Source organism: Colobus angolensis, unplaced genomic scaffold, assembly GCF_000951035.1.
Source record: "Colobus angolensis palliatus isolate OR3802 unplaced genomic scaffold, Cang.pa_1.0 Scaffold105, whole genome shotgun sequence".
NCBI lineage: Eukaryota > Metazoa > Chordata > Mammalia > Primates > Cercopithecidae > Colobus > Colobus angolensis.
In genome coordinates this window covers 4,192,976-4,215,895 of record NW_012111475.1, presented here as the reverse complement: position 1 = coordinate 4,215,895, position 22,920 = coordinate 4,192,976, and the positions used below count along the sequence as shown (strand labels likewise).

The 22,920-nt window shown below is 38.5% G+C and overlaps 1 protein-coding gene across 1 annotated transcript in view; it reads left to right on the top strand.

The window, feature by feature from the left end:
• Positions 1–22,920, top strand: part of DNAH8 (dynein, axonemal, heavy chain 8) — a 335,359-nt gene that overhangs the window by 206,225 nt on the left and 106,214 nt on the right. Inside the window, exons 62-73 of the mRNA XM_011944829.1 lie at positions 1,584–1,737; positions 3,291–3,455; positions 4,848–5,074; positions 7,570–7,688; positions 9,936–10,039; positions 11,314–11,490; positions 13,401–13,568; positions 14,090–14,305; positions 17,863–18,000; positions 19,143–19,270; positions 20,080–20,251; positions 22,097–22,252. Of these exons, the coding sequence (XP_011800219.1) occupies positions 1,584–1,737; positions 3,291–3,455; positions 4,848–5,074; positions 7,570–7,688; positions 9,936–10,039; positions 11,314–11,490; positions 13,401–13,568; positions 14,090–14,305; positions 17,863–18,000; positions 19,143–19,270; positions 20,080–20,251; positions 22,097–22,252 (1,924 nt within the window). The remainder of the gene's footprint in view (positions 1–1,583; positions 1,738–3,290; positions 3,456–4,847; positions 5,075–7,569; positions 7,689–9,935; positions 10,040–11,313; positions 11,491–13,400; positions 13,569–14,089; positions 14,306–17,862; positions 18,001–19,142; positions 19,271–20,079; positions 20,252–22,096; positions 22,253–22,920) is intronic.

Sequence of the window (22,920 nt, the reverse complement as noted above, 5' to 3'; positions counted from 1 at the left end):
CAAAAAATACAAAAATTCGCTAGGCATAGTGACGTGTGCCTGTAATCCCAGCTACTCTGGAGGCTGAGACAGGAGAATCGCTTGTACCCTGGAGGTGGAGATTGCAGTGAGCCAAGATCACGCCATTGCACTCCAGCCTGGGCAAGAAGAGTGAAACTCTGTCTCAAAAAAAATAAAATAAAATAAATGAAAAAATCTGAAAATGTTAAGGCATGAAAAGTGGCAGCTGATAGTCAACATGATAAAACTTTCAGTGGAGTGGATGGGCGCACAAGCCACATTGCATTAGGAAGAGAAGAAGCACAGAGAACACTTTTGGAAAACTTGAAAGAAAGAAACAAGAGAGGTCAGGATCTGGGCAAGGGGTGTGTTGTGACTGTCTCTATGTATTGCAAAAGCAATACGTAACAGTCAGTCTAATTCTTTAAAAAATCAGCCAAATTGACATCTTTGACTGATCAGTTCAGAGACTGGCCAGTCAGTGAGAGGATTACTCTGACAGCATCAGGTCACTAGATCTTTCTGGTTCCAGTGCTCACAGTCTTTCTGTGAGACCCATGGCCTACTCCCTATTACTTGCATTGTAACACCTCTTTCCAGTGACGATTACCTTTTAGTCCTTGTCATTAGCTTACCCGTGAAGATTTACATACAACATTTCAGAAAATGTCTGCTTTCTTTTTACACATCTCATCACCTCTGGTAGCACATACATTATTCAAAACAGAGTAAACCAAAAAACAAAGACCAACATCTTTTCATTCCATAATCTGTAACCATCTAACATTTCTGTTATTTATACCATATTGCATAATGCATCTTTTTCTGTGGGTTTTCTTTGTACCTAGCCACTTAATGAGCTGTGCAAATTACTACTATATACAATTTATTGTTAATTTTATTCATAACTTATTGTGACTTTTTCACTAAACCAAACTCATCCAAATTTCAGATGAGTTTTAGATACTGTACTGTATTTACTCGGACAAAATTTGTTGCTGAGGACAGTCAGATTGCAGGGACTAAAAGTTCATTTCTCTATTCCCACTTACGCTTCATGGATCACTTTTGGTAAATTCCCTGATTCTCAGTTCTCAACTTAAACAAAACCTATTTGTTTTGAATGGTAATATATCACTCTCTAGCTCTAATCTCTGTATTTTCTAGCAGGCACCATTACTTAGTGTTTATGGAGCAGGTACAGATTATGCTCTAATAATCATGGGCTATTATTGTCTTTTGGGATAAATTATGACTATGGTTTTGTTGTTGTTGTTTGATTGTTTGTTCTGAGATGGAGTCTTGCTCTGTCGCCCAGGCTGGAGTGCAGTGGCGTGATCTCGGCTCACTGTAACCTCTGCCTCCTGGGTTCAGGCGATTCTCCTGCCTCAGCCTCCCAAGTAGCTGGGATTACAGGCGCACACCACACGCCTGGCTAATTTTTTTGTATTTTTTTAGTGGAGATGGGGTTTCACCATGTTCCGCCTCGGCCTCCCAAAGTGCTGGGATTACAGGTGTGAGCCACCGCACCCAGCTGACTATATATTTTTCAATCTAAAAATTTCAATCACTTTTCTTCTTAGGTCTTACAATGTGACTAATCTAACAGATGATTTAAAATTTTTGTACAAAGTTGCTGGTGCTGATGGAAAAGGCATCACTTTCATCTTTACTGACAATGAAATAAAAGATGAGGCATTTCTAGAATACCTTAACAACTTGCTATCTTCAGGGGAGGTAAGTCTCAAAAGTAGCAAAAAAGCCCATATTGTAAATATATAAATTATATTGGAATAGAAAAAGCAGCAGCCTTTTGAAAGTGAGGCTGTTTAGTACATTTTTTATTGTAGACATGGTTAATGTATGAGATTTAGTAGATTTTCTGAAGTTCCTGTGAAATGAATGCTGCCCATCTCCAGATGCTTTGTTTAATTTTGAACATGGTTCCTTACTTGTCTCTTCAATCTTCACTTTGGTCTTATAATTTATTTTAGGAGAAGCAAAGTATCTGTCCGTCTATCTACGTACTAGTGAGGAGTATAGAATGGTTGAAAGAGTTCTGTTAGTTGTAAATGGATGGCTGCACCACCACTTCTGAAACCACTTGTATCAGCACTTCCATGAGCCCTCACATCTTTAGTACTTTGTTAGAAAGACTCACCAGACTCAGCATATACAGGTCAAGCATCTCAAATCCAAAAATCTGGAATCCAAAATGCTCCGAAATTTGAAACTTTTTGAGCACTGACGTGATGCTCAAAGGACATGCTTATTATTGGAGCATGTTAGATTTCAGATTTTTGAATTTGGGGGTGCTCCACCAGTAAGTAAAATGCAAACATTCCAAAATCTGAAAAAAATATGAAATCTGAAACACTGTGGAGAAGCATTTTGAATAAGGGATGCTCAACTTATAGTTATACTCATGGTGGAGATTTATTGTGGCAACACAGTAAGGATGCAGAGCCAGGTCAGTAGAGAGGAAGACTCATCTTGTGGAGTAATTGATGTACCAGGAACACGGAATTGATGTTCCAGCTTCCTATGCTTTTGCCAAGGGGCCATACAGAACGTCCTCTCCATCCAGTGTGAAGGGCAGTAACATATGCACTGTGTTTCTGTTCAGGAAGCACACTTGAGATTCAGAGTCCAGTGGGTTTTTTTTTAGGGTTGGTCATTAGTTACTTCCTGTCTAGCTACAGCTACCAAAGTTCCAGATTCCTAGAAGGAAAGCAGATAGATGTTTACCATATATCACAAGGTTTGTGTAAACAATCTAGTTGGCACTGCAAAACAACCTTATCAATTACTAATGGAGGAGACATTCCAAAAGCCAAGTTCCCTGATAACAGCCCAGGGTCAACTCTGCAAGCACACCCTTCTCAAGATTAAGCCTGCTGTGTTAACTCTTCCCTGCACCATGGTATACAGATGCTTAATGGTACAAAAATTAGTTAAGTATTTTGGAGTCAGAGTTGATTAGACTGACTCTGAGTCAAAGTACAGAGGGCACCCCTGAACATCTTAAAGAGGTGATTGAGTGGTGGTGGAGATGGTGCTTTGGTGATAGCTATTGGAGCACAAGAAAACACAATTAGTTCTTGATTGAGCTGCTCAATAAAAAGTTGCAGTCTTGATAATCTCTGGCAAATCAGATTTGACAGTGGAGATGCTGAAAGAAAATATGAAATGAGATGACGTGCAAATTAAAAAAGGGACTGGACTTTGGCAGTGACTTGACTGTGGAGAACTCTTGAAATACAGAACACTTCCTTGTCCATTCCTTAAAGATCTCCAATTTGTTTGCACGAGATGAGATGGATGAAATCACCCAAGGTCTGATTTCAGTGATGAAAAGGGAACTGCCTCGCCATCCTCCTACCTTTGATAATTTGTATGAATACTTCATTTCAAGATCAAGGAAGAACTTGCATGTTGTTCTCTGCTTTTCTCCAGTGAGTTTTTATTTTTATTTATATCTATGTAGAAAGAGTTCCTTATTTAAAGATACTTAGTTTACCTTCTCTGATTAGATAATGATCTTAGAAATTAATATTTTTACATTGAATTAAAATTAACACTTTTGTACCACACAATCTCCATTGACCAAATTCTCATTTCCAGTATAATTTAAACTATTCATATTATTAAAAAATATTGCATAAGCAATTTTCATTAATTACCTAGAGACATGGGTTGTTTGAATTGTAAGGGACTTGGTGATGTAACCTCATCCAGCTCCACCTCCCATGTAGACATATCAGCTTTACTAAGATGTCCCTGATGTAGGTTTGAAAATCTCTATCTCATTGTGCTAACCAATATAGTAGCCATTAGGCATATATGGTTACTTAAGTTTTGATTAATTAGCCCCGTTTCTACTTACTATTTGGTTTATTTTTGATACAGGTTCTTGCTCTGCTGCCTAGGCTGAAGTGCAGTGGCATGATCATGGCTCACTGCAGCGTCAACCTCCCAGGCTCAAGCCATCCTCTCACCTTAGACTCCCAAGTAGCTGGGACTGCAAGCATGTGCCACCATGCCCAGTTAATTTTTGTATTTTTTGTAGAGACAGGGTTTTGCCGTGTTGCCCGGGCTGGTCTGGAACTCCTGAACTCAAGGGATTCACCCGCCTGGGCCTCCCAAAGTGCTGAGATTACAGGCATGAGCCACCACGCCTGGCTTTGCTCCATTCCTAGTGCTTAGTAGTCCTGTATGGCTAATAGCTACCACACTGGAAAGCATATGTATAAAGCATTTTTATTATCACTTAAAGTTCTATTGACAGCTCTGCTCTGGGGACTCTCACTAATTTATAAGGCAGCCTGCTTCATTCTTGATAGTCTAATTGCCAAAAGGCTCTTATTTATAATCAATAGAATTTTGTCTCTGTACTTTTCTGATTCTAATTCTGCCCTGTACAATGAACTCAATCCCTCTTCCGTGTAAAGTTTTTCAGATGTTTGAAGAAGGTTTTTGCAAGGCTGTCTAAGTTGTTTCCTTTTTAGACCAAACATCTGTTCCTGCAGCTGTTCTCACTTGTCCCAGTGTCCAGGCCTTTTGCTGTCCTGGCCCTCTCTCTAAAAGAGTTCTAATTTATCAGTTTCCTCTTAGAAGAGAGTTCCTAGAATTGAATGCAATAATGTAGATGTAGTCCCAGGACAAGAAAGAGTGTGGAGTATATTTCCTCCCTTCATTGGAACATTCAATTTATATATGATTGCAGCCCAAGAAGATTCATTTTCAAATTTGTGATGTCACTCTGTTGGGTCAGACTGCAGAAATCTCTCTCTGGCTGACTTATAACCCCTCTGTGTTTCTAATGTTGTTGACTTTGCTATCAACAGGTTGGTGAGAAGTTCCGTGCCCGTTCTTTGAAATTTCCTGGCTTGATATCAGGTTGCACTATGGACTGGTTCAGCCGCTGGCCGAGGGAGGCTCTGATTGCTGTGGCTTCCTACTTCCTTTCAGACTATAATATTGTCTGCTCTAGTGAAATTAAAAGACAAGTTGTAGAAACAATGGGCCTGTTTCATGACATGGTTTCAGAGAGCTGTGAAAGTTATTTCCAAAGGTAAGTGATATTACATGAGCAGCATCGCTATGGAACCACAGCATGTACTCCCAAGAGGAATGCATTGTAATATCCAGCAGAAGACTCTTCCTATTGATTGAGCATGAGGTCCTAGCTGCATTTTTAAATCTTTCTTCTTTTGATTTTCTAGTGATTATGTATGTAGACATGGCAAGTAAACAAGATTTAGAAAAGAACTAGTGTCCACACTTAAATATGTTTTTATCCTCCAAGCCTCAAAGTAACAGATACTTAATGAATTGCTTTATTTCATCTGCTTAATTTTGTTTTGAAAATGACTTAGCTAATTCATCACCACTGTTTAAAATTAGTTTCTTATTCAAATGCATTGTTTATTTTGATTAAAGAAGTACACGGTTTCTAATGTTTCTTTATTGCCTTATGTTGAGGGAGTATTTAGAATTTCTGTTTGCATTACTCAGTCTTACCAACGTTTCTATGCCAGATAACTATGAAACAAAATATTAATTGACTACAGGAAAACCACTCACTAAAAGCAGCAATGACATATTCATTATGTGAAAGCTGGTGTCAACTATGGAAAAACACAGCTTTTTTCCCCGCAAAGCATGACTGTCACTGTGTAAGACTGACAAATGGGCCAGCATGGATCCCCAGAAAGGCTATGCCTGTTTTTCTGCATAGAGAGTTCGGGTAACACTTTCATTGATTCTCTCTGGCTGACTTATAACCCCTCTGTGTTTCTAATGTTTGTTGACTTTGCTGTCAACAGGTTGGTGAGAAGTTCCATGCCCGTTCTTTGAAATTCCTGCTTTGAAATTCCTGTTCTTTGAGGTTCCTGCTTCACAAAAGTTTGTTTATTCCATACCTTTTTTTTTTTTTTTTTTTTTTTTTTTTTTTTTTTTGAGACAGAGTCTCGCTCTGCCCCCAGGCTGGAGTGCAGTGGCCGGATCTCAGCTCACTGCAAGCTCCACCTCCCAGGTTCACGCCATTCTCCTGCCTCAGCCTCCCGAGTAGCTGGGACTACAGACGCCCGCCACCTCGCCCGGCTAATTTTTTTGTATTTTTAGTAGAGACGGGGTTTCACCGTGTTAGCCAGGATGGTTTCGATCTCCTGACCTCGTGATCCGCCCGTCTCGGCCTCCCAAAGTGCTGGGATTACAGGCTTGAGCCACCGCGCCCGGCCTCCTTTTTCTTTACTTAAAACCATTCCCAGACCACCCTTTTAAATAATTCCAGATAATATCTCCCAAATTCTCTTGGCGAATCAGTGTGTATTAATTCTTACTGTTAAGAAGATTTTCTTGGCCGGGCGCGGTGGCTCAAGCCTGTAATCCCAGCACTTTGGGAGGCCGAGACGGGCGGATCACGAGGTCGGAGATCAAGACCATCATGGCTAACATGGTGAAACCCCGTCTCTACTAAAAAATACAAAAAAAAAAAATTAGCCGGGCGAGGTGGCGGGCACCTGTAGTCCCAGCTACTCGGGAGGCTGAGGCAGGAGAATGGCGTAAACCTGGGAGGCGGAGCTTGCAGTGAGCTGAGATCCGGCCACTGCACTCCAGCCTGGGCCACAGAGTGAGACTCCGTCTCAAAAAAAAAAAAACGAAGATTTTCTTTCTATTTGAACTCCTCCTGCTAATGTCATCTGTGGAGATAAACTTTTACCTTTGTGCAGCTACAAAAATCTGTTTCTTTACTTTGAAAATTTGGGTATATTTTTCAATTTTTTTATATGTTCTTAGGTTGTTGAAGTTTATTCTGAATGTAATATTTTTATAACACTTTAATGATAGTCACATATATGCCCAAGATCTTTAAAAAAACTTAAAAGCATTAAAAATCTTCAAAACTACAAAAGTTTAAATTAATATAAAAGGTTAAATAATTTTATAGTACGTGAAGAGCTCTTTTTTCGCTTTAGCTTCTTCTGTATAAAATTAAACCTTTTGTAATAAAGCCCACAATAAAGTGGACATTTGGATCAAGTGCGGTTGCCTTGATTTCAAGGCCAATCCAGTGAACTGGGGAGACATTGGTTTTTGCTTCTGTAAACCCACCCAGCTGATCCAGCAGTGAAGAGACTGTAACAAATATCACTTGAATGAAAATGGATCACACCACAAATTCATTTCAACCACTTAACCCTAATATTTGTCCAGAACCTTAAAGTTTTGCACTGTTGACACCAACTTTCACATAGGGTGTTAATGTATGCAATTTTATTTGATCTTCACAAAATTCTGGGAGAAGTAGAGCAGACATTCTTTTCTCAGTTTTCCAGATGAGGAAACAGAGTTGGAGTTAAGGGTGAAGTCAAAGACCCTCTCAGGGTCAAAACATCAGACAGATTTAGTCCTCTTTCCACTTCACCTCTGGGAAACCATGCTCAAATCCTGTCTTCCTGCTAGTGAATCACTCTACAGGATCATACTGATTTCCCTTGGGAAAGGTGTCATTTTATGGGTGTACCCACAGTGATTGAAATGGTCCTTTTAATGTTCTGCTTTCAGATACCGTCGAAGAGCACATGTGACTCCCAAATCGTACCTCTCATTTATCAATGGTTATAAAAACATTTATGCTGAAAAGGTGAAATTCATTAATGAACAAGCTGAACGTATGAATATTGGTAAGAGGAATGGAATGGAATGGGATGGAATGGAAATAGAGTTTGTTTGATAGGGATCTCAGTATTTTGTTTGGTGGACATTTTGTTTGAAAATGAAATACTCACTTTGTTAGTAGTAGACAATTTTAAAGGATGTCCTTGAGGGTTTTTTGACTTGTCAGGAATCTCTGAACAGAAGAAAATCTAAACAAAAGTGGCCCATTTTCTCTGTAGAACCATTTCTCCTGGCTCTTTCAACTCTGGGTCCCCTGTGCTGAGTCACTGAGCCATTGCTGGCAGATGGGGACAAGCCAGCTTTTGGGAATGAACAACAATTTCAGTTTTTGGTTTCACTTTGATTTGCCTTGATTTGTATGAACATTGCCATGTTAATGTTCCCTACATTGCTAATAAAGAAAAAGGCAAAATAGAAACAAAAACAAATAAAAACAAAAAGAGATTGTGTACCTAAGCAAGAGTTTTCCAAGTGTCTGGTATATGTAGTATAACTAGCAAAAGTAAACATTGGAACAGATTATATGTCCAGAAAGCATGTGGCCCAAACAATCTAAAGCACCTTAGTTCTTATTTTTCAAGTTCTAAATAAAACTTGAGGGGCTGGGTGTGGTGGCTCTCACCTCTAATTCCAGTACTTTGAGAGGCCATAGGCGAGCGGATCACTTGAGCCCAGGAGTTCAAGAGCAGCCTAGGCAACATGGTGAAACCCTGTCTCTACAAAAATATAAAAATTAGTCAGGCATCGTGGTGGCACATGCCTGTACACCTAACTACTTGGGAGGCTGAGGTGGGAGGATCACTTGAGCCCAGGAGGTCAAGGCTGCAGTGAGCTGAGATTGCACCACTACACTCCAGCCTAGGTGACAGAGTGGGACCCTGTCTCAAGAAAAAAACAAAACAAAAACCACTCGGTCACATAGCATAACTGAGCGCCAAGGTCTGTGAAGTCATAGCGATGAGAGAAGACTGCTTCTGCAGTTTTCTCATGATTCATCTTCTTGCAGCTTTCCTATATGATGCTTTAAATCAGTAGTGTGCTGAAGCCAACTCATAGTGGCTTTTGAGAGCACAATGTTAAATTTTTAGGAATTTTGTGATCTGCTTGTTAAAAGGAACTTTTATTAAAAATTAACTCATGTATACTTACAATTAAACAAATTGGATTTAAAATAAAGGCAATAAATGCTCAAACTCATCCCTTCTTAGTTTTACTCTTTTTTTTCCCTTTGAGACAGTTTTGCTCTGTTGCCCAGGCTAGAGTGCAATGGCATGATCACTGTTCACTGCAACCTCTGCCTCCCAGGTTCAAGTGATTCTCCTGCTTCAGCCTCCCAAGTAGCTAGGATTACAGGCATGCACCACCACGCCCAGCTTATTTTGTATTTTTAGTAGAGACAGGGTTTTGCCATGTTGGCCAGGCTGGTTTCCAACTGACCTCAGGTGATCCACCCGCCTCGGCCTCCTAAAGTGCTGGGATTACAGGGGTGAGCCACCACACCCAGCCTACTCTACTTTCTTATATTAATGTTCTTGAGGTTATTTACTTCTGTCTGTGTGGTAGGAATATTACATAACAGTGTGGTACTGAGAGTCTTTTGGTAGCTTGAAATCAGCCTTGATGAGAGTGTTTACACTACAGAAATTGGACAATATAAAATGAGGGCTTCCCCTTCTCCCAGTGACCCAGATTTAAATATTTACCAACATCCCACTACCTAGAACCCATTGGAATATGAGCCATTCAGTTAACCATTCTTTTTCTCTACACTGCTAAAAGTTGCAAAGTCTGTTACATAAATTTTCATAGTTATTTTCATTTTTATAGCAAAGAGAACCACAAAAATGTTAATGTATTTTCTATCTCATTTGCCAACTTAGCTGCAATATGATTCAAAGGCAACAAATGATAGCAAAAACTGTTTACAAAGCCAAAGAGAGTATAAATTTGTCAAATAAGTATCTTGGCTGAACTAATCTTATTCAATAGGACATTGTGACCTTCCCTTAAATGTAGCTATGTGATATTCTTCAGTCAGAGCTGTTTTCTTTGCCTTCCTGTTGAAACTCAGAAATATAGTCAATATTGTTGCTCTAAAGATATGTATGTTTTTAAAGCTTTTGTCTACAAATACAATTTTGTGTTTGTTATATTACATGTACAGTACCTTATAAATAGTAAATATTAAATAAATATTTGATGAAGGCATATACCTATACTCAGCAAAAGTATGTATGTGTGTATTTGTAAAGGTCTTGATAAACTAATGGAGGCAAGTGAATCTGTTGCTAAACTGTCTCAGGATCTTGCAGTCAAGGAGAAGGAGTTGGCAGTGGCTTCCGTGAAAGCAGATGAAGTGAGTTTGCATTTATTTTATTACTGATGAGGAATATTTTTCCATATTAAAATGCATTATTTTAAAATGGTATTAAAGAACAAGCAGGGTATAAACCTATGGACAATTCCTGGTAAGATAGAGTTCACAAAGACTTAGACATTTTTGTTTAACTTACACCAGCGTATATCTGAACTATTAATTTTGCTACTTGGCCTAAAACTATTATTTCTTCTCTCACTCTGTTTGTCTCTCTTATTCTTTTTCATCTGTTTATGAAATTTCTGCTTGACTATGAATTATATTTGTTCTTCTGTTTAAGGTCCCTGTATGTTCCAGGTTTCTAGGATGGCCCAAATCTCACTTATATGTGTCAAGGAGGGCAAAGAATAAGAGGAAGAGTTGGTGGAGTTTCTTTTTTTTAAAAAAAAAGAAAGAGGAAAAATCCATACTCCTCTCAAGGAGATAGGTATATGTGTGTGCTGGTTTTTCTCTTTTTTTTTTTTTTTTTTGAGATGGAGTCTTGCTCTGTTGTCCAGGCTGGAGTGCAGTGGCACAATCTCAGCTCACTGCAACCTCCACCTCCCGGGTTCAAGCGATTCTCCTGCCTCATTTTTGTATTTTTAGTAGAGATGGGGTTTCACCATGTTGGCCAGGATGGTCTCGATCTCTTGACTTTGTGATCTACCTGCCTCAGCCTCCTAAAGTGCTGGGATTACAGGTGTGAGCCACGGTGCCCGGCCTATGTGCTGCCTTTTTAAAATCTATTATACAGCCTTCTAGCCTCAGATTTTCAGCTTCCAGTCACCAAGAGTCAGTTAAGAATAAATACTTCAGTCTTGATCCTAGCCAGTTACTGAAATGAGTGAACTAACATAGGGGAGGCACTGGCATAGTCCTGGCATATGTGGTAAGCACTCAGTAAACATTAGCTACTTCTATTGTTATTATACAAGGCTTAATAGGGGTTTTTGCCCTTATTCTATGATACTTTCTTGAATTGTTTTAATTTTCTACAAATTTGTAGAGTGAAAATACTATTTCTTCTGAAAGCTTTAAATATTTATTTATATATATTCTAAGCCTAAGGAAAGCTTAGAAAATGGAAAACTGCAAGGAACTGCTCAAAGGAATTTACTTTAATACACCTTAAATATAGACAATTTAGATAGGAAATAAATTTGTTCTTATTCGTGTTTTATATTATGTTGAATAAATATTTGCTCACTATTGAAATCTATAAATTTTGCTTGAAAGGTTTCTATTTGCTTTCATGTGTTTGCTCAACTTAACAGGTATTAGCAGAAGTCACAGTAAGCGCTCAGGCTTCAGCCAAAATTAAAAACGAAGTACAGGAGGTAAAAGACAAAGCCCAAAAAATTGTGGATGAAATTGATAGTGAAAAAGTAAAAGCTGAAAGCAAGCTCGAGGCAGCCAAACCTGCATTGGAAGAAGCAGAAGCAGCCCTGAATGTGAGCAGTGCGTTGTTACCCCTTCCAACACAAGTCCTAGAAGGCATCATGTTTCAATACATGAAATTAACTTATCAGAAAACTGAATTGGATTCTTAATGTGATTGATAATCTCTGAGTCTGAAAACAAATGTGTCAATTCAGTTTTCTAAGTTTTAATTTTTTTAAAGTCCTCACCTTTTATATTATTTTCATCCCACAAATTGGCCTTCCACGAGAACTGAGAAATAATGCTAGTGGTTAGTGGCCTAAACTATGAGAAATTCAGATTACACAGAGAGCCTGCTCAGTTTCTCCACCATCCCTTCCAGATTATGTCATGCCCCCTTTTAAAATCTTCCTGTGGTTCCCACTGCTCTTAGGATAAAGTCCTGAGCTAGGCATCCACAGCTGTGAGGCAAAAGGTGCACAGCTTTGGAGGCAGGCAGACTTGCATTCAACCTCTATGTATAATAGACACACACACACACACACACGCATATATACACACATGCACATATATGGATATATACACACTTATATACACGTGTATATATGTACACATATATATACACACACGCACATATATATGGATATATACACACTTATATACACATGTGTATATACGTACACACTGCTAATACACACACATATATGTATGTATGTACGTGTATATGATCTGGAGTAAATTTACTTTCTTGGGTATCTGTGGGGATTATAATATCTCATTGATCCTTAAAGAATCAATGTGAGCATTAAAAGTAATTAATACAAAATGCTAGGTACATAGAAGGTGCTCAATAAATATTAGTGCTTCTATTCCTGCTGATGACCTGGCTCCTGTCTATCTCTTGAACTTGTATATCTGGTCATTTTGTCCCTACACACAATGCGATCCAGTCATACAGAAAAATGTATAGGATTCTGAAAGGATGGTCAGGGTCTGTTACCTTTAAACGTGCCTCCACCTCTGCCGGGAATGCTTTTCCTAACTTTCATTGCCTAATTAGAGCCAATCTTCAAGTCTGGGCCCAGACCTCACTCCTCCTAGAAAGTTTTCAGTTCTTCTTCAAGGCCTTCCTTTGTTTTCCTGTCACTCACATGCTTCTGTCATGGCAGAAATCCTTATGTAGGTTAATTGTATTTTCTTTGCCATTTTTCGGGAGGTTATGAGGACAAGACTATTTTTGTTTGTTTTGTTTTATATGGGAGAATGCCTGCAATTGTTAAATGAATAAATAAATCTATGATAATAATTTAATAAAATGTTCACAATGACCAGGACACATTCTGCACCCCTACTTCCTTTATGGCTCTTACTATAACGTACCAAAGGGAGAGATCACCGAACCAAAGGAGTCTTAGAACATGTTATTGATCATATGGTCTCCCAGTTCTTGCCTTGATGGTCAGGCAATGTCTTAATCCAAACCCAGCCAATGGATAGAAATTTTCAAAAATATTTTTATGAGCCATATATTACAGTAATTTCTCTTGTCTCCTTCTAATTCCTCCCCCCGCCATAGACAGGGAACCCCTCAAAATGAAGGCTGAAGGTGAGGTTTCTGATATTCAGGGCTTTGTATCCCCTCTTAATATCCGCACCTAATATAGACCCTATGCTTTGAAGATGCAAGTTATCTAAATGTTACATATCAATAGGACTTATTAACAGAGGTCTGTGATGGCAATGCATGGTAGTGATATTTTAAACCAATTCATTGGGAGCAAAAGGGAAAAATAGAATACATACAAATAAACAAACAGAAATACCAGAATAACAATGAAAGAGCCACTAAGCAAAAATCTTGGAACTGGAGAGAAAATATGCTTTAAAGTTTTCTATCTTAATTATTTAAAAGTATTAGATTTCTGTGTAGCTATTAATACCACTCAACAAACAAAATATTGATCCCTAATCCCAAATATAGACTATCAAGCCAAATGATATTGCCACAGTCAGGAAACTTGCAAAACCACCACATCTTATTATGAGAATCATGGACTGTGTTCTGTTACTATTTCAAAAGAAAATTGACCCTGTTACTATGGATCCAGAAAAACCTTGCTGCAAGCCATCATGGGGAGAGTCATTAAAGGTAAGTCAAGTCTATCTTTGTCAATCCTATGAGCTGCATCAGGCATCCTCAGCCCAAGACACTCAATATAGACCAGACAAACTGGCAGACAATAATTGATCATTGTTTATTGAAAAGTTTATCTTAAACTGCATCACATAAAATGTAAAGGGAGATAGATTTAAAGCTGAATGCCTTCTTTTTATGACATCTGTCCAGAACCGGTGGCTAGTATTGGCACAGCCTTGGTGTCAACCCAGCCCAATCTTCAAAACGGGGCTTGTGTGGTTGGTGGCATTCAGATGCACTTACCAGAAAGAAAACTTACATAGCTTTTCTTCTTTACTCTTTCCACGTGGAATCCAGAAGACAATTTGTGATTTACAGATTTAGGTTGGCTACCGCCAATAGTCTCAGTTTGTATATTTAGAGCAAATCAACTGTTACTTCTTTGAGAAAATTCAATTTAGAAGTACATATTAACTCAGGAAGAAAGTATTTATTTTCTTCCAGAACTTACAGGTTATAATACTATTTTTCAGTTGATGAGTGCAACAGGATTCCTGTGGAGCCTTCAGCAGTTCCCTAAGGACACTATAAATGAAGAGACTGTTGAGCTACTACAGCCATATTTTAATATGGATGATTATACTTTTGAAAGTGCCAAAAAAGTCTGTGGGAATGTGGCTGGTCTCCTGTCTTGGACACTTGCTATGGCAATATTCTATGGCATCAACAGAGAAGTGTTGCCTCTGAAGGTAAAAGTTTCCTTCCTTCTCCCAGTAAATCAATGTTTCATAAATTCAATTATCAGTATTACTGCTATTAAAAGAAAATGCGTAGTTTAGATAAAGGTAGATGTCCCTGTTACCAAATTTGTCTTTTTTCTCTGTGTCCTCTCAAAGTTTCTCCTTCTTTTTATATCTGTTACATGTTTCTTGACAACGCAGGCAAGTGACTGAAACCACCGTATTAACTTACACAGGAAATGAGTTTCTTGGGAATAATAATCAAGCTGTCATAAGAAGAAAAACTTGCCATTTCTTTGAAGTTTGGAGATTAGGTTTGGAGGTTGAATTTGATGACTGTATTTCAAACAAAACTTATAAAAATTAGACTTGACACTAGAAATGTTTTAAATTTCCAAGACAGGAGGAGAACCTTAAATGCAATCTAAGAAGCAAACAAAACCTAAAAAGGTTGTTCACAAAAGACAAATCAAGATGTTGCAGATTTCCTGCAACCCTAAATACTAGAAGATAATGAAAACACATATGCAGCGTTTTGAGGAGGAAACTGCTGGGGTCTAAGCACTCAATAATGGGCAAAGCTGGTCTTCATGTATGAGGGAACAGAAAGAGATTCTTAGGAGTACAAGGATTCGTGAAATGTGTCACTCAGATACACACTGCCTCCAGGGCCCTGTCTCAATCCCCCACCCCCACAAAGCTAAAAGTATTGTAAGTGGTTGCTCCGTGGAATGGATAATGATGAGTCGGTGGGCAGGGGGTTACTGTTTTTCATAATAAGCCTTAGAGAAATCGCTGCCTCTTTAAAATCTGTGCATGAGGAACTTCGAGAAAAATAGAAAATCAATTTAAAATAAAAAGTTTCAACAAAGAGAAATGATAGGAAGAATACAAAAAAAACACACCCCAACAAAAAGTTACCAAGGGAGAAATCTTACAATAAATGTAGAATTCAAGAAAAAAAACAAAACACACACACATATCAGAAAAGAGCTATTCTTTGTTGATAAAAATTATGATCCATAGTGAAGACAATTAAAATAATGTATTATGCAATAAAAAAAGCATCAAATCATATAAAGCAAATCCATTAGTATTTTCAGTGGAAATTAACAAATATAATACTGTAATTTGAGATTGTGGCACATGCTATCAAATTAACAAAAATAATATTGTAATTTGAGATTGTGGCTACCCCTGGTAGGCATAGGGCCAGCTTCTTGGATGTGCACACAGGGCCTTGTGTTAATGCTCTGCTGTTGCCGTCTTCAGATTCTTAATAATTTTTTTTACAAGGGGCGCCACATTTTTCATTTTGCACTGGGCCCTGTAAATTATAGAGGCAATCCTGAGTAGGCATAAATTAGTAATTATATAGAAATTTTACATGATATTATTTTTCAGGTTGAATAACTACTTTGAACTTTCTTCAATATAAACAAAGAATAAGAAATTATTTCTAGAGTACAAGAAACATTTATAAGAATTAATTATATTCAGTGGTAAAAGAGGACCTTGATTAAATTCCTGAAAGCAAAAAATCCTGGGGTCTCATGCTCTGATTATAAGCAATAATACTGGAAAGTTTACATTAAAATGAAGTCAGTCATTCCTAATTAGGACATAATGAAAATAAGAGAGTTACCAAAGCTTCTGTGATATGGCCAAAATGGTACATTCTTAGCCCTTACATGCGTCAAAGAAACTAAACATTCCACTTAAGAGTTAAAGTATATACTCACTCATAAGCATACATACACATGAAATTTAAGGAAAGCAGAATAGAGCCAATAAAAATAACATTAAAAGTTAGAGAAGAGAAAAGCAGCAGAATTAATGAGCAAATCTTTTTTTTTTTTTGAGACGGGATCTTGCTCTATCGTGCAGGCTGGAGTGCAGTGGTGTGATCTCGGCTCACTGCAAGCTCCGCCTCGCAGGTTCACGCCATTCTCCTGCCTCAGCCGCCTAAGTAGCTGGGACTACAGGCGCCCGCCACCACGACCAGCTAATTTTTTTGTATTTTTAGTAGAGATGGGGTTTCACCGTGTTAGCCAGGATGGTCTCTATCTCCTGACCTCGTGATCCGCCTGCCTCGGCCTCCCAAAATGCTGGGATTACAGGCATGAGCCACCATGCCCGGCCCAGCCATTCATTTTGGGATTACAGGCGTGAGCCACCACTCCCGGCTGGCATTAATGAACAAATCTAAGAACCTATGCTTTACAAAAACAAAACTGTAAGAAATATTCCAGGAAAATCTAATCAAGAAGAAAATAAAAACAAATAAAAATAGAAAGATAAATCCTCATAATTCTGGATGTGAAGATTCAAATAATTATAAAGCAATTTTTTTTTAAGAGACAGGGTTTTGTTCTGGCCCCCACACTGGAGTGCAGTGGTGCAATCATAGCTTACTGTAGCCTTGAATTCCTGGGCTTAAGCAATCCTCCTCCCTAAGCCTCCCAAACTGCTAGGATTATAGGTGTGAGCCACTGTGCCAGGCTGCAAATATTGCATAGTTATATGTCAATATGGTAGAAAATCTAAATGAAATAAAAATGTTATGGGAAAAGGAGCTAAATTCAAATAAACATTGAGAACAAAAATAAGAAAGGTATCAAAGAACTTCTACCCCAGAAGACTTTGGGCCTAGATTACTTTACTGATTATTTTAAATTTACAAGAAGCAGATCATTACCACATTGTAGGACTTAGAAAAATATGAAAAACTACTGTTACAGTAATTTCTCTTGCAGAATCTTTGAAATTGGATTGTTACCAAAGTAACAATCCTAAATGTTTACGTATCCAATACAACATTATTTGTAATAACTAAAAACGGGGGGTGGAGAAATGTATACAAGTAGGAAAAAGGTTAATTATGATACATCCAACATGTAGAATATCGTGCAGTCACATAACTAATGTTCATGAGGGACTTGGGACCTTCATAAAACGAAATGAAATAAAAAAAATCAACATGCCAATTACCAGCTTCCTAACACAACACTCACAGGTTATGTCTGAGTAAAATCGGGGTAACTTTTGTTCTCCTTCCTATACATTGCTGCATTTTCCGTGTTTTCTTATTGAACATTAATAATTAAAAAAAATTTTTTTTGAGACAGGGTCTCACTCTGTCACCCAGGCTAGCATGCAGTATTGCGATCACAGGTCACTGCAGCCTTGACCTCCAGGGCCCAAGCGATCCTCCTGCTTCAGCCTCCAGAGTGGCTTGGACTACAGGTGCACGTCACCATACCCAGCTAATTTTTCTATTTTTCTCCCTGTTTTGCCCTGGCTGGTCTTGAACTGGGCTCAAGTGATCTTCAGCCTCCCAAAGTTCTGGGATTACAGGCATGAGCCACCGCACCTGGCCAGTAATTAAAAATTTAAAAGTAATGAAATACCCTCCAAGACTCTCTGCTTTCCCAGCCGAAGACACTGAAACAGATGAGCTCAAAAGTCCCATGTAGTGCAGAAATTACGTGATTTGTGTTATCTACCAATTTTAATCATGACTGTTTCGTGCAGCTAATACACTAACCATGTCTTCTTCTTTTCAGGCCAATCTGGCCAAGCAGGAAGGCCGGTTAGCAGTTGCTAATGCTGAGTTAGGGAAGGCACAAGCCCTGCTGGATGAGAAGCAAGCTGAGCTGGATAAAGTACAGGCAAAATTTGATGCAGCAATGAATGAGAAAATGGTGAGATTAAATATACAAAATCCCCAAAATGGTGTACTGAAACTTTATACAAGAGCATGCTATATTTGGAAATCAGGCAAATCGTTGTGATGACAAAATATTGGCCAGCATGCCTATCTGTTTTGGATCTTTGGTGCTCAAAATTTTTGTGTGTGTGTTTTCACTGATCAAGCTGTACCATCACTGATTTGAGGGTTAGAAAACTGGGTTTGAGATGCAGCTCAGACATTTGTTAATTGTGTGGTTTGGGGCAATCTACCTAGCTCTGTTTGTAAAATGGGGATCCTCATATGACCTCTTGGGATAGGATGTAAGCAGTGGTGGTCTGGTAAATGTTTAACAGTCTAGTGTGCCGTGCAGGGACAGGAAAGCCCAGATTTGTAATATTTGCTGATTTCTGTGGTGGAAATACTCCCATCACTGGCAATTCTAAACTACCAATGTAATGTCACTGAGCACAGATTTGGGAAAAGGTGCATGGCAGTACACCATTGCATACTATTTCCACCATCCAGATACAACGGCCTTAACGTCAAGAGCATAGATAATATTAACATTTAAATAATTAGGAAGTAAGCTTTTGTTATTTATTACTTTTGCTTTTAATATAATTTTTTAATTGTAAGCTTACATAGTTTAATTTTTAATAAAGGCTATGTTTAGCACCAGCTCACAAATACTCTAAAAATTTAACAGTTGGCTCTTATGAGTTGGTCCAAGCCAGCTGCTGCATGCTACTGTTGTGTGGGATTTTTCCAGGAGAAAATACTTTGTAAATGGCAAAGAACTCAGGACTATTGCTGCATCCAAGACATCAAAAGGGCAAATCTTATTGATTTGATTCTGTTTTGAAAATGTTCAATGGAAATACTATTTTAATTTATCTGATTAAAAGATAAATTATGTGATTTGGATTCTGTCTTACAAAATTGCTTTCCTTGAAATTTCGTAGGGTAAAATCACTACATTATGAATGATCAAAATTTAATATGTGAAGTTTCATGCACACTGTGTTTTTAGCTTATATTATTTTGCAAATTAAGAAATTCCCCTGTGTATTTTTATGTGTGAAAATAATGGATGTTTGTGTTAAGCACTTAGAAAAGTTTTTTTTTTGAGACATTCTCCCATTATGGCTGCAGGATTTGCTTAATGATGCTGATACGTGCCGGAAAAAGATGCAGGCCGCCTCCACTCTCATCGATGGGCTGAGTGGAGAAAAAGTCCGATGGACCCAGCAAAGTAAAGAATTCAAAGCTCAGATTAATAGGTACGAATCTGGGTCTTCTTCACAGTCACTCTTTCTTTGTGGCATTAGAGAACATAAAGTCCATTTCCATGGTGAAATGCTTTTCTCCTTCATTTCCATGCGTTCATTTCTGAATCCCGTCATCTATGACAGTGCTTACAACTTAAATCATGCACTCTTAGGTGAAATACTGTGGAGGGTGAAGAAGATTTTGTGAAATATTTTACATCTCAGCTGTGGGTCAGTATGAGAGTGCTTTTGATATTATTTGGATTTGCCAGGGCCATCTAGATGTTCTCTGTGCTTCACCTCAATGATTTTGAAAGTGTGGATCAATGGTTTGTTGTAAATGCAAGGCTGTCTTTTGCTAGTGTCTATTGGTGTCCTTAGAAAACTTAAAAGAGAGTGCAATGAGAGAGGAGCAAGAAAATGGCAATAAACAAACAAACAAATAAATAAATAAATAAAAAGGGAGGGGAAAGAAAAAATGGCTTAACACAAGACTGAAATCTGAACAAGACCAAGGGACAGGATGGGGGAAGATACTTTCTGCACAGTACCAAGGCTCACGACCTGTAGGCTTCAGGAGGAAGCCTTCTTTCTTGCTTCCTGACCACCCCACATGTGGCTACTCCTACCCACTTTTGGGTTTTGGGCTCCACTTTGCACAGTCTTTTCCGTGCCTGGCTACCAAGCATTAAGCAGGGGCAAAGAAGGATTTCCCCCAGTAACAGAGCAAAACTGTGACCTCTCAAGCAACTTAGCGGAAGAGCTTAAAACACGTCAGGTGACTCACTTTGGGGAGGGGGCTGTGTGTTTTTTCTTCACAGACTTGTAGGTGATATTCTGTTGTGCACAGGATTCCTTTCCTACCTTGGTCCTTTCAATCAGATATTTAGGAACTATTTGCTTAAAGATCAATGGGAAATGGAGTTGAGAGCACGGAAAATTCCTTTCACAGAAAACCTGAATCTTATTTCAGTGTTGGTGGATCCTCCAACCGTAAGTTTTACTTTCCCAATATTATTTGAATTTCAATCTCACTTTATTTCTTACTTACTAAGAAACCCGGCTGGGTGCAGTGTCTCAGGCCTGTAATCCCAGCACTTTGGGAGGCCGAGGAGGGCAGATCATGAGGTCAGGAGTTCAAGACCAGCCTGACCAACATGGTGAAACCCCGTCTCTACTAAAAATACAAAAGTTAGCTGGGCGTGACGGCGGGTGCCTGTAATCCCAGCTACTCAGGAGGCTGAGGCAGGAGAATCACTTTAACCAGGGAGGCAGAGGTTCCGAGATCACGCCATTGCACTCCAGCCTGGGCAACAAGAGAGAAACTCTATCTCAAAAAAAAAAGAGGAAACCCAGGTTCATTAAATTTTTTCTTTAACTAGAAATATTGATTTGAAAGCGCTTAAGAGTTTTTTAAAAATAATTTTCTTTGTGGTATAAACGTTTCTTTGTGTTTTAAGTAATCTTCCAAATTAAGACCAATTGCATTGCTATGAACTGAAAGATCATTTGAGAGATATAGGCTTGCTAATACTAGGCCCTTCTTATAACTCTTCATTATTTACACCACTCCTGTGAAGTCATACTCTCTTTCAAACATTTTAGGCAAATGTAGGCATGATCTGTGCTGGTATTAATCTTATTTTCCTTATTTGCTATCTTTTTTAGTGTCTAATAACAGAACACAATAGCATGTTCTGGTGACCCTAAGTAATAGCAAGGCCTTTCATACTAACCTTCCTTGCTGGGAATTTGATGCCACTGTCAATTTCCATTATATCTTGCAGAGCTTCTGTGGTAATAAATGCTTTCCAGGCAATTTGTATTCATGAGTTGCTTTTCTGATTTGCAAATCTGCTCTCCAGTTGCTGTTTCCTTAGGGGATGCCAAGCTATTAATTTCATGTTATCTGTATTTAAAAGTTGAAAACTAATCTTTTCCAATTCAAACATCATTGAATTCACCCTTACAGGGAATAGATTATGTGTTGTAGATGCATTGGGCACTGGTGAAGCAACGTGGGCCAGAATATTCTTTATTAATTATGGCCTTTGGGGGTCCTGGGATAATTTAACAAAGGTGGAGGCTGGTTGGCTCATTGGATCTCTGATTATTTTATTTTATTTTATTTTTTTAGAGACAAAGTCTTGCTCTGTAGCCCAGACTGAAGTGCAGTGGTGTGATCATGGCTCACTGCAGCCTTAAATTCCTGAGCTCAAGTGACCTCCCAGCCTCCCAAAATGCTGGGATTATAGGCATGAACCACTGCGCCTGGCTTGGTGATTTTATTTATCATGGGATGGGAGCCTGGCAATCTGCTCTAAATTTGGAGAAGGAAATATTCACAAAAGTGTCATTGATGAGCTCCTGGTAATATAATAACTCATCTAATTTATCTCCAGCTATGCAATCACCCGTACATCATGCGGGCAGAACCAAAGGGCCGGAAGGGGAAGCTATCAGGGGCTAATTGCTTGGGACTTATCTTCTTCTCTGACATCTCATTATATTCACTATCTCCATTAACCCCAAATCAGGTTCAATATGCAGTCAACTTCCTATGATTCCCCTAAGTATGAAAATACAATGCAAAAGGATAAACCTTGTTTTGGGTGATTAAAGAAAGGATTCATTAGATTATAAATTTGGTGTTTTTTTTTTATGTGAATGTTATTTTGTTCACATTTACAAGTTTGCTTTTTTAGAAGTACAAATTTCTTAGTCTCAAAGGAAAATAATGTCCATATTTTAAATTATTTTACTTTATGGTACTTTTAATTACTAATGAGGGCACTCCTGTTCTCCTTTGAATGGTGATATCCATTTCCTGTTGTTCAGATTGGTGAGTGGGGGCTACAGGGATTACCAGGAGATGATCTCTCAATTCAGAATGGCATTATTGTGACAAAGGCCACCAGATACCCACTCCTCATAGACCCACAAACTCAAGGCAAAACTTGGATTAAATCGAAGGAAAAAGAAAATGATTTGCAGGTATGTAGCATTTGGTGCAGGAGAAAGTAATCTTGAAATCAATGAAACTTTTTCAAAATTTCAATTGAATCTGCAGTCATAAAGTTGTCATCTCCATGACAAATGTTTGCTAATTCACACTCTTGAGTTTTGTAACAGCAATTTGGGGCAACAGCTCTGATTCTTTTCTCTCTTTTGTTCTCTCTTTGGATCCTCCCTTCTCCTCCTTGTACGTTTCCCTGACTCCATTGTTTTTGCTAATATTGAATGTGGCTTTTGTTCCGGGCCTTGGGTTTGGTCCTATAGGAAAGTGGCAAATAGAATATTGTGATCCCTCAGTTCAAGACCATTCATGCCAACCTTGCTCAGGCTCTGGGTACTACGTAGCTTACTGAGTCCGGCTTTGGTGCTTGCGTCTAATAAGGTGTTAATTCCAACATTCCTGACACCCTTAGGGATTCTATTACTATTGATATTTTAATTCAGCTGCCAATGTGAGATATTCAGTGTTTCCTAGACACTGTTTCCCAGAGTTCTAAACCTCCTGCCCCCATATTTTTGCTTATACTATTTCTACTAACAAAAATGTCTTTTTCCACCCTCCACTTATATCCCAGATAAAAATCTCAGATATTCTTCAAAGTCCACATCCACCACTACCTCCATCACAACTTTTCTGTGTCCCCAGC